Source organism: Miscanthus floridulus, chromosome 10 (assembly GCF_019320115.1).
Source record: "Miscanthus floridulus cultivar M001 chromosome 10, ASM1932011v1, whole genome shotgun sequence".
Classification (NCBI taxonomy): Eukaryota; Viridiplantae; Streptophyta; class Magnoliopsida; order Poales; family Poaceae; genus Miscanthus; species Miscanthus floridulus.
In genome coordinates this window covers 138,667,248-138,680,970 of record NC_089589.1, presented here as the reverse complement: position 1 = coordinate 138,680,970, position 13,723 = coordinate 138,667,248, and the positions used below count along the sequence as shown (strand labels likewise).

Here is a 13,723-nt window from a genome sequence, read left to right as displayed (position 1 = left end):
GCCCTCCACGGGTCATTCAAATTTCTTGTTACTTGCGGCATTATTACTCTAGACTTGTGCAGCTATCTAGCAAGAAAGTGTGATCAAGTACATATCAAAGAAGCTTTGTCAGGGTGTACATCACCAGTGATTCGAGAGATGAGAAAAAGACTACAGCAGCAGTCTTTTCTGTAGCCAATCAGAGCAGCCTTCCAACGGGGCACACAACCTGTTGGGTCATGCGCCTCTGTCTCATCCAGTCATCCATCCACCCACACTAGCTTTTGAATTAAAACCAGACAAAGTGGCAGACGCCGCAGACGATGAGAAGTTCTTGTTGGTTATCCATGCTCGGCGCCAGAGTGAGGGGCGCCGAGGTCGGCGCCAAGATATGTGGCGCCGACCTCGGCGCCCTGTATTCTGACACCGAGGTACCGGCCACGTCAACGCCACCTAGAATCTCGGCCAGGCACCTCGGAGCCAAGATCTGTGACGCCGAGACGTGTTACCTCGGCGTCATGAGTCCTGACGCCGACCCTCAGGGTCCAAAGATAAGTTTATGTCTCTTAGGGGGCCAAACGTAAATTTTGTTCAAAAAAAGGCTAAATTATAAAAAATTCAGCACCAAGTACAGATTTTAATATTGGGAAATTTTGGGCTGGCACACTGGGAAAACGTTGTTTTGGCTGCGGCACACCGCCAACTGCGTTATTGGCTGAGATACATTGCGAATTCAGGTTCCTTTGTTGTAACACACCGCGCGCAGTAAACAATCATTTTCCCTTGTTTTGGACAGAGAACATTAGGTGACTGTACGAGTTTGCCCCTGGCTGAGTCAAGTGGTGCGACCCAACCCGGTCGCTGCCTCATCCCCCACACCGTCTTCTTCTTCCCCAGTCGGTCGTCTTCCTCTCTTCTCTCTCTCGCTCTTGTCCCGTGAAACCCTAGCACTCGATGCACCGACAGGAGGGGAAGATGGCTTCGAGCTCGAAGACAGAGGCTGCCTCGAGCGCGCCATCTTTGGACGTGTTTAGGGATGGCACAAGCAACCTTCCCCTGGTCGATTGCAGCAAGTGTGGAGCTCAGTTGATTGGCCTAGTGTCGAAGCAGGACAAGAGCTTTGGGCAGAGGTTCTACAAGTGTCCTCTAATTAACCATGTAAGTTGGTAGATCTGCAATTTTATCCGCCTATTGATGTAGTTGTATGGCCGATTTCATCTGAGCATTGTTCCTCATCTTCTTTTGTTAGTTCTACATGTGGGAGGACCAATACGTTGAGTACCTCATCGGCAAATCCAAGCTTCCACGATGTTTCTCAAAGATCGGTAGAGGGTCGCCATCTCTGGGCTTGACTCAAGCCATGGATCCAAGGATGTCCTCTCAGGAGCTGATTCAAGCCATGGAGTCTTTGAAGGAATCAATTGGAGGATGCACTACCCTGTTAGAAAGCACAACCGCATCTATGAAGGATGCACATGCCGCTTTGAAGAAAATTGTTGATGGCAATCAGTCAATAGGGAGCAACATCGACAAGATAGGCGATCGTTTGCTTGTTTTAGGTCTAGCAATTATGTTCATTGTAGTGCTACTTCTCTTGGTGGTGTTAGTGAAGTGAGCATTGATTTGTCAGAGTTAATGTAGGCATCCTGTATGAACTTTTAGTTTATAACTGGAGCTTATGTCTCCCTTATGTGTCAATGAATGCTATTGTATGTTCTGATGTTCTAATTTGGTTGTCAATGAAGTGTATGTGTTTTAGTGCATGGCAACTACAAAATAGATCAAGTGCAAGTCAATCTAGTCTAAACATTACAAGCCATCAAGTTTGGGTTCGAGCCAAGTTACATAACAGCGACAAGTCTGAATTTAAGCCTTCAAGTTTGGCTTATAGCCAAGTCACATAACAACGAAAAGTCTGAATTTAGGCCAATTATGGTTGATTACATTACAAAGGCTACAAAAGCATAGTTCTAGACAACATTAGAAGTCATCTTCCAAAAGCATCATCAGCAGGTTGCAAACACTACACTTGCAATTATTTCACTCAACAAGCACATCCATCACCAGCTGCTTCTTGGCCTTGCCCAGATCTTTCTTCGGCTGCACCTTGTCTCCCTTGCATTGTTTTGCCTTTTTTCCATTCACTCCCTTTGTACTCTGTCCATCAGTGGATTCTGCACCATCTCTTTCCATCTTCCTCTTGCGACTGTTAACAAATGAAAGACATTAGTATAGTAGAAGCAAATTGTTACAAGTTCAAGGGTAGTGAGATATGTAACCTCCTAGTGTTGCCTACAGGACTGTTGGTTGGTAGTGGGGCTGTAATGGTGATGGAACATGCTCCAGTTTGGGATTGTTGGGTTGATGCAGTGCTTGCAGCCTTTGTCTTTTTGTTCCTCTCTTTTTTTGGCTTAGGTGCGGCTGGAGGTGGAGCATCACTGTCATACACTGTCTCATTGCAAGTCTTCATCATGTGACCAAATTGTCCACACCTCTTGCACTGTCTCATTCCACTGGTTCTCCCTCCTTCTTCTGCACCCTTCATCCTTCTTGTTCTAGGTCTGCCAGCTGCCCTCTTTAGGATTGGTGGCCACAGTTTGAAACCCATGTCTACCTTGGGCCATTGGTTCCTATCTGTCATAGGCATTACAATTCCGGCATATGCCTTCTTGAACACATCAACAGAGTAGTAGTCATCAATATAGTCCTCTGCACTCTTGTTTCTCAGTGAGTTAATGAAGCAAAGGGCATGAGTGCAGGGGAGCCCAGTGATCTGCCACCTATTACAACTACATGTTCTGTTATCTAGATCAATAGTGTGTCTCCAGGTCTTCAGCTCTTTAGTTGTGCCTTGAATCTCAGCTGTGTTGTTGTGTCCTCTATGAATGACATAGTTCAGGTTTCTGCTTTTTGCATTCAGATCTTTAGTTACATGAGGAAGGATCTTGTCTATCATCTTGTTGGATAACCTTCTTCTAAGGTCATGCTTCTCCATGATCATCTGCCTTATCCTGTCCATCAGTGGGATGACTGGTTGTGCTTTCTCCTTTCTGATCCAACTATTAAATGTCTCTGCAATATTGTTTGTGACATAGTCACACTTACTATCCGGTGAGAATCTCCACCTGTTCCACAAATGTTTGTGGTTCTCCTCTATCCATTTTATTGCATTTGGAGAAGCTTTCTGCATGGTCTTGTAGTGATGCTCATAGTGCTTCTTGTTAAAAGCTCTACATGCAGGCCAAAGGTGTTTCTTGAAAACAGCCCCTCTATACCTCTTCTGAAAGTTCTTCACTAGATGCCTCATACACTCTCTATGTTCCACTCCATTTGAAAACACAGCTGTAACTGCACTATCTATACCCTTGCCTGCATCTGTGGATATCACAAGTCCAGGAGGTGAGCCTATTGTAGTCTGAAGCTTTTCAAAAAACCACTTCCAGCTATCTGCGGACTCTGACTCAAACACCCCATATGCAACTGGAAATAGCCAGCCGTGACCATCAACTGCTGAAGCTGATGCCAATTGACCCCTCCACCTTCCTGTCAAAACAGTGGAGTCAACACCTAAAAATGGCCTGCAGCCATTGAGAAACCCATCTACACAAGCCTTCAATGCAATAAACATCCTAGTAAACCTCATCTTTTTACCAACAGGAGCATACTCTATCTCCACTATGCTTCCAGGGTTGGTCCTCTCTACCTCTGCTTTGAAACTAAAAGCATCAGCAAAATTGTCATTCCACTTTCCCATTATTTGCTCTAGAGCCAACCTTCTCCCATCCCAAACCACGTAGTAAGATAGCATGATCTTGAACTTCTTCTCCAGATCTTTCTTTAGTTCTGCAGCTCTAGTATTTGGTTGATCCCTAAGAATGTCAATGACTCTGTCTCTGACCCATTTGTTGGTAGCCATGCAGTTTTGGTCAAGCTTGGAAGTGCTAGCACAGTTATGCTTAGCATGGAGCTTTTTTATCTGCAACAAAAAAGAAGGGCTAAATCAGCTTACAAGGGCATGAAACAAACAATACACCACATATAACTGTAAATTACATAGTTAAAAGCAGGTATGGTGACCTGCCATGTCTTGCCATCCTGCAGCTCAGAAGCATGAATCCTCCACCTACACTTCTTCTTTTTGCTACTTCTGCCCTTGCAGAACCCTCTGTACCTTTTAGCCTCACTATAATGTGCATCAATTTCAAACTCATTAAGAACAGCAAACTACCTAATTGCCCTCTTAAAAGTATCTCCATCTTCAAATGTGACACCAAGAGCAATGGTTGGGTTCTCTAGGTCAGTCACATGTTCAACAATCTCACATCCAGCTTCATCATCAACAAAAAGGTCATCCAACTCACTACAGTCACCATCAGTTGATTGCCCCTCATGTTCTAGCTGTTCTTCAACATCAGATAAATACGGATGCTCATCATTTAGACCCACATATTCTACCTCATCCTCATCCCATGGTTCCTCGTCATCTGAGAGATCCCTTTTCCTTCCCTTACCTCTCTTAGACTTAGCCTTGGTTTTGGTAGTCCCTGTCTCTGCATTGTTAGCTATGACATCTTCTGTCTCATCCTCAGCAACATACTCAATCAAAGCCAGAGGGAGGGGCTCTGTGGCAACACTAGCACTGCCGACATGATGTGTAGATGGTTCAACAGATACACTTTGGCTGTGCTCAACTGTCACTGTGTCATAAACTGCCACAAACAGAGGCAACCTCCTCATCTCCCAATACAGGTCCATTGCATCCATCAAGCTGGCATCAGAAGTTACATTGGTGAAAGCGGACACAGTCCTGTTCCAATAGCAAACTGATATTCCTTGATTCGAACCATGCTTCACTCTCTTTGCTATTTCATCTTTTATGTCCATCAAGTTGGTTGAATCACGATCAACAATAAGCTCAAGATTTGAATCTGGGTGCACTACATGACTACCATCATCGCAAACCTCGACATAATTTGGAACGCGCGCAGCAATTCTGCACGCCGAACTACTATCCATCCTAAAACAAATGAAAAAATGGTAGAGAACAATGAAAAGTGATTCATAATTGCAACCCTAAATCGACCCTAAATCGACCGCGGCTTTAACGCTTATTGATAACGCCAAATAGAACCAAATCACTTGATGGAGATACACTGAAATAGTTAATTGAACAACTTGCACATCAAATGGCCAAAAATGCTTACCCTTCTGGAACCCAATCAAGATTTAGGCCCTTCGATTGCCATTCATTCCTCGGTCCCAAGCGATTCCTACGTTTCTCTGGTGCCATCTCGTCCAACTCCTCTGCTTGGATCTATGGACACATAGCTGCGGAGAGGAAGGTGGCGCCGATTGTGGACAAGGAGGGAGCGTGGGTGCGGAGAGGAGGGCGACGGCTAAACTGGTGGCGGCGGTGAGACTGATGGCGGCCAGGGATGGGGAATTGCAAGAGCAGCTAGGTCAACCAGGCAAGTCAAGTCGACCCAGGGGCACCCATTGTCATTTCCAAAAAGTTCTCTGTCCAAAACCAGGGAAAATGATTGGTTACTGCGCGCGGTGTGTTACAACAAAGAAACCCGAATTCGCAATGTGTCTCAGCCAATAACATAGTTGGCGATGTGCCGCAGCCAAAACAACGTTTCCCCAGTGTGCCAGCCCAAAATTTCCCTTTAATATTCTAGCATGAGATGGTTGGGTTCTTGGGTGTTCCAAGTCTACTGATGCTTACCCTCCTCTCAAAATTTACAAATGCCACCTTTGGATAAAAAAAGTGGGCGAGGGTTTATTCAATCCAAAAATATAGCTAGCCGTACGTGTGGGTCCTGCTCACTGCTTTTCGCTCCCTCTGCCCATCTCTGTCCTTTTTCACCGGAGGGATAGATGGACACGGCAGCAGCTAGGACTGCTGTAGCTACACAGTTGCAGTATGAAGCCTGTGCCGCGTTCGCACCTTCACTGGTTGAAATGCTGCAGAGAGCCCAAGAGCGAAGCAGGGGAACATTTGAAGATTGGAGCGATGGCTTGGTGCTTAACAGTCATCCATCATCAGCTTGCTCGTGAACAAGCTCTTGTGTTCGACGCATCAACAAAAGCTCAAGGAGCTGGAGATCATCTACATGGATGGGGATAAACAGGAACAGACGGTGCTTGGAGCAGCCAAAGACAACAAAGGGTCTCATTCTCAATGCGATGAAGATCCGATGCTAGCTATATATGGTTGCGTTCACCACTCCCATCTCCAAATTAAATGGCCAAAATAATCAAGTGTATGCCGTCCTGGACGCGCAAGCCACGCCGAGAAGTAGGACGCCTGAGGATCGCAGTGTCGTCATGTGAACCCCAGTACTGGAGACGGACAAGGACGTTGCTTTAATTTCCTTTGCTTGCGTCTCTCTCTCCGATCCATTTCAAGTAAAGGGCAGCTGTGAACGACATGGACGACGTGGATGGCAATTAATTAGGTGTTTAGTTACCCAAACTTCTGAATTTGACACTATGCAAAAAGAAGATTCACCGTCACATCAAACTTGCGGTACATGGAGTACTAAATGTTGACGAAATCAAAAACTAATTACACAGTTTGATTGTACTTTGCGAGACGAACGTTTTGAGCCTAATTAGTCAATGTTTGAACAATTATTACCAAATACAAACGAAATGCTACAGTGCGCAACAAGAAATTCGGCGTCGCCGAATCGGGCAAACTAAACAAGACGGATGTTGATTTGTTGTGATAGAAAAATACTATTGATGGGTTCTGGCTGAATCCAATGGCCAGGCTGTCTGCAGCTGCTTCAGTCACCCCCACACCAATAACGGGTCCGCGAATGTACCTGTGAACCCACCCAGCCACTTACCGGACCCGCCTAAACCTTAACGGGCGCATGAGCCAAAACCCGTTAAATGAAGTTGCTACTCATTTGGGCCAAAATGCAACAATCGGCCCAAAAAAACATGCGTACAAGCAAAATGAAAAAAATAACAAATCTGCCACTGCAGCCTACAAACACCGATCAATTCCGGATCCAGATAACGTGCGTGAAGAAAGAGAAGAAAATCAGTAAAAAATGTACAGAAAAACCACAACAAGAGAGGAAAAGAAGATCAGCAAAAAAATGAACCTGGAAAATTTCAGAACATAAATATGAAAATTGCACATTTAAAATACTGCAACTACTACTTGTCATTAATGCAATTATACTGAATATGTATATAATTACAAAAACTAGCTCATGCATGTGAACCCTGCTGCAGTTTACTACTTATAATCATCTTAGGTGCATCTTCTCAGTTCAGCGGTTAGTTCTTCTGGTACCCTTCTACTGTAGCCCCATGTTGTCAAAACTTCCACGAACTTCATCATAGAAAATGAAGAAGTATTTCAGATCTGTACATTGCAAGAATGGTACAGAAGTTAAGTAAATCAAAAGCTATAGCACAAGTGAAGAACTAAACCTAGCATCAAAGTGCCCAAGTAACAAATTGATGCAAGGGCTTACACTAAGTCCTGCATTTTCTAGTCATATACGGGTAAAAACACAAATCACAATTAACAGAAAAAACACAACTAACTTGCAGCAAACTAGGCAAGTTACAAGTACCAAAGGCCAGTCAGCTGGCACATATCAGGAGAGAGGCTTCCATCTAAATGATTGCCCTGAAAGCCCCTAGTAATTATAGTTACTAATTTAGCCATAAAACTCAGAAGAAATTACTTGATGTTTCAGTATTACTAAATTACAGTAACACAGAGCAGCAGATGGAAATAACTAAGATATATTCTAGAAATCCTATCTGTGTACGCCATCAGATCGAGTGGCTTTCATCCGGACAAAGATTCAAGAGGAGGGAGTAGAGTTCTAATGGCTTATATGATCTGTCCTTTTGACTACAACCATAATTCATGGCTGTTCTCAGTTCTCTCTGACAGATATCACAAAAGATTATATAATTGCTTGTGAAAAAAGTTATCACTTTACAGTATTGACTTACTATAGGTATTGTCAACCACAAGCCATGCACCAGCATTTTTGCACAGATCTGAAATTCTTTGGAATGACAATGCAATATTATAAAATATTGGATAGTGATTCCAAACACAAGTATTTGTGGAGAGATTACCTCAAGCATAGGCCTGGGAATAAAAGCTCCAGAGGGGTTCCTCGGATTCACAACAGTAACAAGTTTAGGGATAGGGTCATTTTCTTTGAGAACCTTCTCCAACCAATCTGCAATTTTAGACATAATAATTGTAATGTATGCTTCCAAAATGAAATATTATCAACTACGGCCAATGCATACTTTCTTATACTAGACGTGTTGCATTTTACAAAAGCATATTCTTCTCATCAGCTAAAAGATAATGTAGACTTATAGGGGAAATTGAACATGTGCCAATGAAGCAGATGCTCCTGAACCAGCGTTAAGTACAACAAATTTCTTACAACAGACTGTTGTGATATAAGACATGTCACCAATTTTTCCAATGAAACATGATGAAGAAGAAGAGAATCATCGTACCAACATCAGGATGAAGTGTCATGGGATCGCAACCACCAACTAGTATGTCAGTAACACCTGTCATCTAGAATGACATGTAGGCATTGAAATAATATGGTGCAAACATGACAACAGAACCACCAGCATCACAAAGAGTGAGGACCAAGTTCACAAAAGCCTGAAAAAATAAATGTAACAAAAGTCCAGATTGTAAGACAAGTTCAAGGTCTAGCAGTGAAACAGGAAAGGAAGAGTGTGCCCCCAAAGAAGTAATGAACATAAGTAAATTGGGAAACATAAGGCTCAGTTTGAAAACTTTACAAGGCAAAATAGGAAAGTAAGTTTTTACCTGATTTGCACCAGCAGTGACCATGACTGATGACTGGGTAAGCTTATTCTCTCTGCGTAGCTGCCAAAAATACAGTAGACATCAGGAAAGATATACAAGATGCTTGCAATGCAGTACTAATTTTAACACATTGGTGGTCCAAACAGCAATAAAAACATCTTAGCCCAATAGGTGACAAAATGGTAGAACAAATTCTAAAGATAACTGTGCGATCTGGAGCACTTAGGCTAATGGTTAGAGCACCTAAATCATCTCAGGATTTCATCTCAACTGTTACACAAACAACATGGCAGAGATACTTTGCAACTCTTAGCACCACCATGATTTTCTCTTCTGAATTTCCAGAGGAGTCACAATAATGAATATTGTTCCCATTTCTCAGTTGATGAATAGAGAGTTTTATGACACACTGTGCCTATATTTAGAAAATTAGATGCTTCCTAGGAATGTAACTCTGAGAACAAAAATATTTTTTGGAACCTTTGTTTTGACAATTAATTTCTGAAACATTGCATCGATCACTTGAGATTGCTGATGCGACTGTGAGTTAAGATCAAATATCTCTATTAAAATTTGGTTACGGTGTAGTGGGTTAGAAGCAGGATCCCTAGTCCCCAATGGCAAAGGCATGGCAATGTGGTAATACTCAAGAGCATGGCCTGCTTAGTAAGTGTATGGGCAAAATATATTATATATTCTATGAGAAAAAGAAGTTACCTTTTCGAGAAGTGCTTGTCGAAGCTCAGGAAGTCCATCATCAGAACCATACCTACTAACTGTTGGTTCCCTGATGATTTTTTCGATCTTATCCATAGCCGACTCAGGAGGTTGCCAGTAAACAACTCCCTGCATTCAGGATTTACAAAAAGTCAAGAACAGAAACTAAATTCTCAGAAATAAATATCATATGGTCGGGTCATGCTAATAGGACACTAACAGACACGCATGTCACTAGGGGTTGTTTGTTTCCTTTGGGATAAAGTTTAGCCCTGTCACATCGAATATTTGATACCAATTAGGAGTATTAAACATAGGTTAATTACAAAACTAATTATATAGATAAACAAAGAAAAAGATGTGTGTTGACACAAATCACAATAAACAAAGTTCAAAGATGTGTTAGCACAAATCACAAGAAACAATTTTTTCTACGAAAGTAGAAGGACAAAAATGAGGTGTCTCGGCACAAATCACAAGTAACAAAGATGTTGTGTGTGCTATCACAAATCACAACAAATAATTTTTTTCTATGAAAGGACAAGGACAAAAATTTATTTTGGCTGTCACAAATCACAATAAACAAAGAAAAAGCTGTGTTAACACAAATCACAAGAAACAATTTTTTTCTATGAAAAGACAAGGACAAAAATGTGCTTTCTGCTGGCACAAATCACAATAAACAAAGGCTACTGGATTGGGGTTACAAGACTAACAGGTTCCCAGTCTTCCTGAGGCATGCAGGCACCAAAGGCTGCAACAAGCCACCCAACATAGTTGCAACGTGTCGGCATTACAGCCACCCAAGCATAACTGCAGCAGTAGTGCTTAAAAAACTATCATTTAATATCCTACTACCAGGTTAAGTCTTCCTGAGGCGAGGCAGGAAGGCCACAACAAGTTCATGGAGTGTTTACTGCCACTCGACACAACTACGAGGGTTCAGACCCAACCATCCACCAAAAAGTAAAACGACGACACAATCCCCTGCTCAGCAGAAGAACATCAAGCTACTCACTTTCTCATGTAAATGGGACAGCTCCTGGACGGGGACGCTGTCGTCCGAAGTGTGGCCGCCGTGGCTGGAGGATATCTCCGACATCTCATCGAATTTTATGAACTGGCCAACCTGAGCAGCAGCGAGATGTGCATAGCAGATGCGAGCAACTGCAAGCAGGCAAAACAAGGAAATCAAAAATAGCAGATCTGATACACAAAAGCTACTGGAGATGTTGACAACACCAAAGGCAATGTAAGTGCAAAAAAAAAAAAACTAAGGGAAAAGTTAACAATTGAGAAAACCAGGAACAATAGATGGAAGCAAAATTTATCAATTAGAAAGGAGCATGTGGTTAATTTGAGTGGCCAATTAATTTATGTAATTTATGCAATGAACAGGATGTTACAAGCTTAAATTATGTTCATTACTACAATTGCATACACTAAGAACTATAATTGCCGTGCCCAATAGCTGCAATTTACATTTTTGGTGATTGCAAATGTGTAACTGAATGTTTTATTTGTTTGGTTTTCATCAACAATAGATATTAATAGTAACAAAGCACTTCAAAATTCAGTAGTATGTTACTCCTGCAGCCACCAACATGCATCAAGGATAGTTCTATCCTTGGTACACTTACACATATGAGAGCGAATGCACTAGCTCCTGTAGGTCATCAAGGTTGAACACACTCATCATGCACAGTGACGGAGCCAGAAAAAAATTATAGGTGGGGCGAAGTTCAACAAGGAAATGAACCAAAAAGACACCGTATTCATAATGCACCGCATTTGCATACTACAATCACACAAATCATGGCAAAAACACTGCAATCACACGTTATGGTGAAAAGTAGACAAGAAACACAAGATGTTATCTCAAATTTGAAGATTAAACTAGTAGTTCTTGATCAGTTGATCCATACATTGCAAAATACAAATAACTAAGACTGATTGAACCTGTAGATTGAATGAATATCAATTAGCGTTTTAGTGAATAACAATAAAACGATGGTAGCCCTCAAACAATAGTGGACATTATGATAATACACTTACTAGTGGTGAAGGACTAAGAACGTTGATGACATCAAGAGCTCTTTGGCAAGCTCACTCTTCGTTTTTTCATAGATTCATCAAACCTCTTCTTAACTTTATCAATACCAAGTTCCTTGAAGATCCCTTTCTTGACGTTAACGGAGCTACTGCCCTTGCTCTGCCCCTAACTTGTCTGCGGCCACGGCCAGCCCAAGCGTCAGGTTCCTGTACCTCACCCCCTCCTCCTCTCCTCCTCCCTCCATCAGCAGCTCCAGTGGGGCAGTGGGCAGCTCCTGCTCCTCGGACCTCGGCAGACGGCGGGCGCACCTGGGCTAGGTTAGGCACCTGGCGGCGGTCGGCGGGCGAATGGGCGCTGGGTGGGCCGCCGCCAGGTGGGGCGGTGGCAGGTCGGCGGCCACTAGCGCCTGGAGGCAGCCGGCAAATAGGGTAGCGGCAGTGCCGTGGCGGCGGGTGGCGGCGTGTGCTCGATGCGGCCGGATGACGATGCGCTCGACCAATTGGGATTCGGGAACTGGGGACCAAATTTGGGCCTTTACTGGGCTAGACTAAACTGACAAAAAAGGCCCAGCAAGGAGCAACAAGCCAGCAACCATGGACCTGACCGCTCAACGCTCGCCATGGCGCTCTGCCTCGCGTCATCGGCAGCCGGTCGCCGGAGATAGGGTAGAACCGCAGAAAAGGGGGTTCGATGGTCTGTGGCTACGGCGCCGGTAGCTGGGGCGGCCGCCCCACCACGCCCCTAGGGCAGCTCCGTCGCTGATCATGCAGGATGTGATAGTGAGTTGGCCTCGTAGTCCCCTGGCAAAAAAAACATGCACTTAGTTCTATCAATTCACAGAAAAAAATAATGTGTACCTAGGCAAACTTACAACAGCATAACCAAGTTCAGTGAAATCTAGGATACACACTAGAACTGCCACAGTTTAGTGGAACTTAACCTTCAGCCCTATATTATTTGTTGTATTTAGCAGGAAGCATTACCTTAGCCCAATCAATCATGCTTGGATTACCAACTTTCTGATTGGCAAGCAGAAAATCAATGACAGGACCAGGTTTCACTATCATTGTGGTGGACACATTTGCACAACATATTAACACATGCAGACATTACCAACTGCATACAGAGAAATGATCATTGTATTGTATATAGATTAAAACAGGGCATATGGATGATAAGAACAGACAAAGACAAGGACAAATAAGAGGTGTGTGTTGGCACAAATCTCAACTAACAAAGTTCAAGATGTGTTAACACAAATTACAAGAGACAATTTTTTCTATGAAAGGACAAGGACAAATAAGAGGTGTGTGTTGGCACAAATCAAAATTAACAAAGTTCAAGATGTGTTAGCACAAATCATAAAAGAATTTTTTTTTCTATGAAAGGACAAGGACAAAAACTTAGTGTGGGCAGGCACAAATCACAATAAACAGAGTACTGACTGTCATGAAACAGAGAAAGAACAGGTGAAGGAATTATTGTTGTATTATGGCAACATAGTATTGACCTTTGACATACAAGAACTACAAGAGCCAGATCAACTATTGCTGGTAGGGTACTCATGATCCCGGTACTCGATGCTTGTTTTGGTGATTGTATTATTATGTACTATATCTATCCATGCATGAAACTACGGAGGGCCAGAGGTTCGAAAAAACAGACATGTCAGGCGGTGAAGGCATATATATGCTGGAAACTGTATGCTATTGCAGAGCCACTAAGAAAAAGAAAATATAGCTGAACAAATATTTCCAAGCCTTACTTTGCAAGTGTAGTATATTTTATGCATTCTCGCAACATGTTCCCACAATTCAACGCAACTTCCAAGTTCTTGTAGCTGGTAGAAGTAGAACATAGTTAAATAACTCAGGCACAAGAGTATTACAATGGCACATACTACGGAGCAGTTCATAAACAAACACACTAAATAATGCAAGTAGAAGTGGTAAAACTATCGCATATACTACAGGTGCATTTCTTAAACAAACACACAAAATAATACAACTATGCAAATATAAGTGGTAAAAAATAAATAGCTACAGGAAGAAATCAGTCATCTACATATTTCTGCAATTGCATTCCCAATTTCCCACCAAGAAACGAATCAGCATGCTCCTATTGGC

General features: G+C 42.7%; 1 protein-coding gene across 1 annotated transcript; it reads right to left on the bottom strand.

Moving 5' to 3' along the window:
* Positions 1-2,201: 2,201 nt before the first annotated feature.
* LOC136485838 (uncharacterized) lies at positions 2,202-4,134 on the bottom strand. The gene is made up of 2 exons (XM_066482661.1): positions 4,057-4,134; positions 2,202-3,955 (listed from the first exon to the last, which is right to left on the bottom strand). Exon 2 carries the CDS (start codon positions 3,893-3,895, stop codon positions 2,228-2,230), a length of 1,668 nt encoding a protein of 555 aa, XP_066338758.1. The 5' UTR covers positions 3,896-3,955; positions 4,057-4,134; the 3' UTR covers positions 2,202-2,227.
* Positions 4,135-13,723: the final 9,589 nt, after the last annotated feature.

What these genes read in the sequence shown, in the direction of transcription:
- LOC136485838 (XM_066482661.1), bottom strand. Translation starts at nt 3,895, where the DNA reads ATGGCTACCAACAAATGGGTCAGAGACAGAGTCATTGACATTCTTAGG.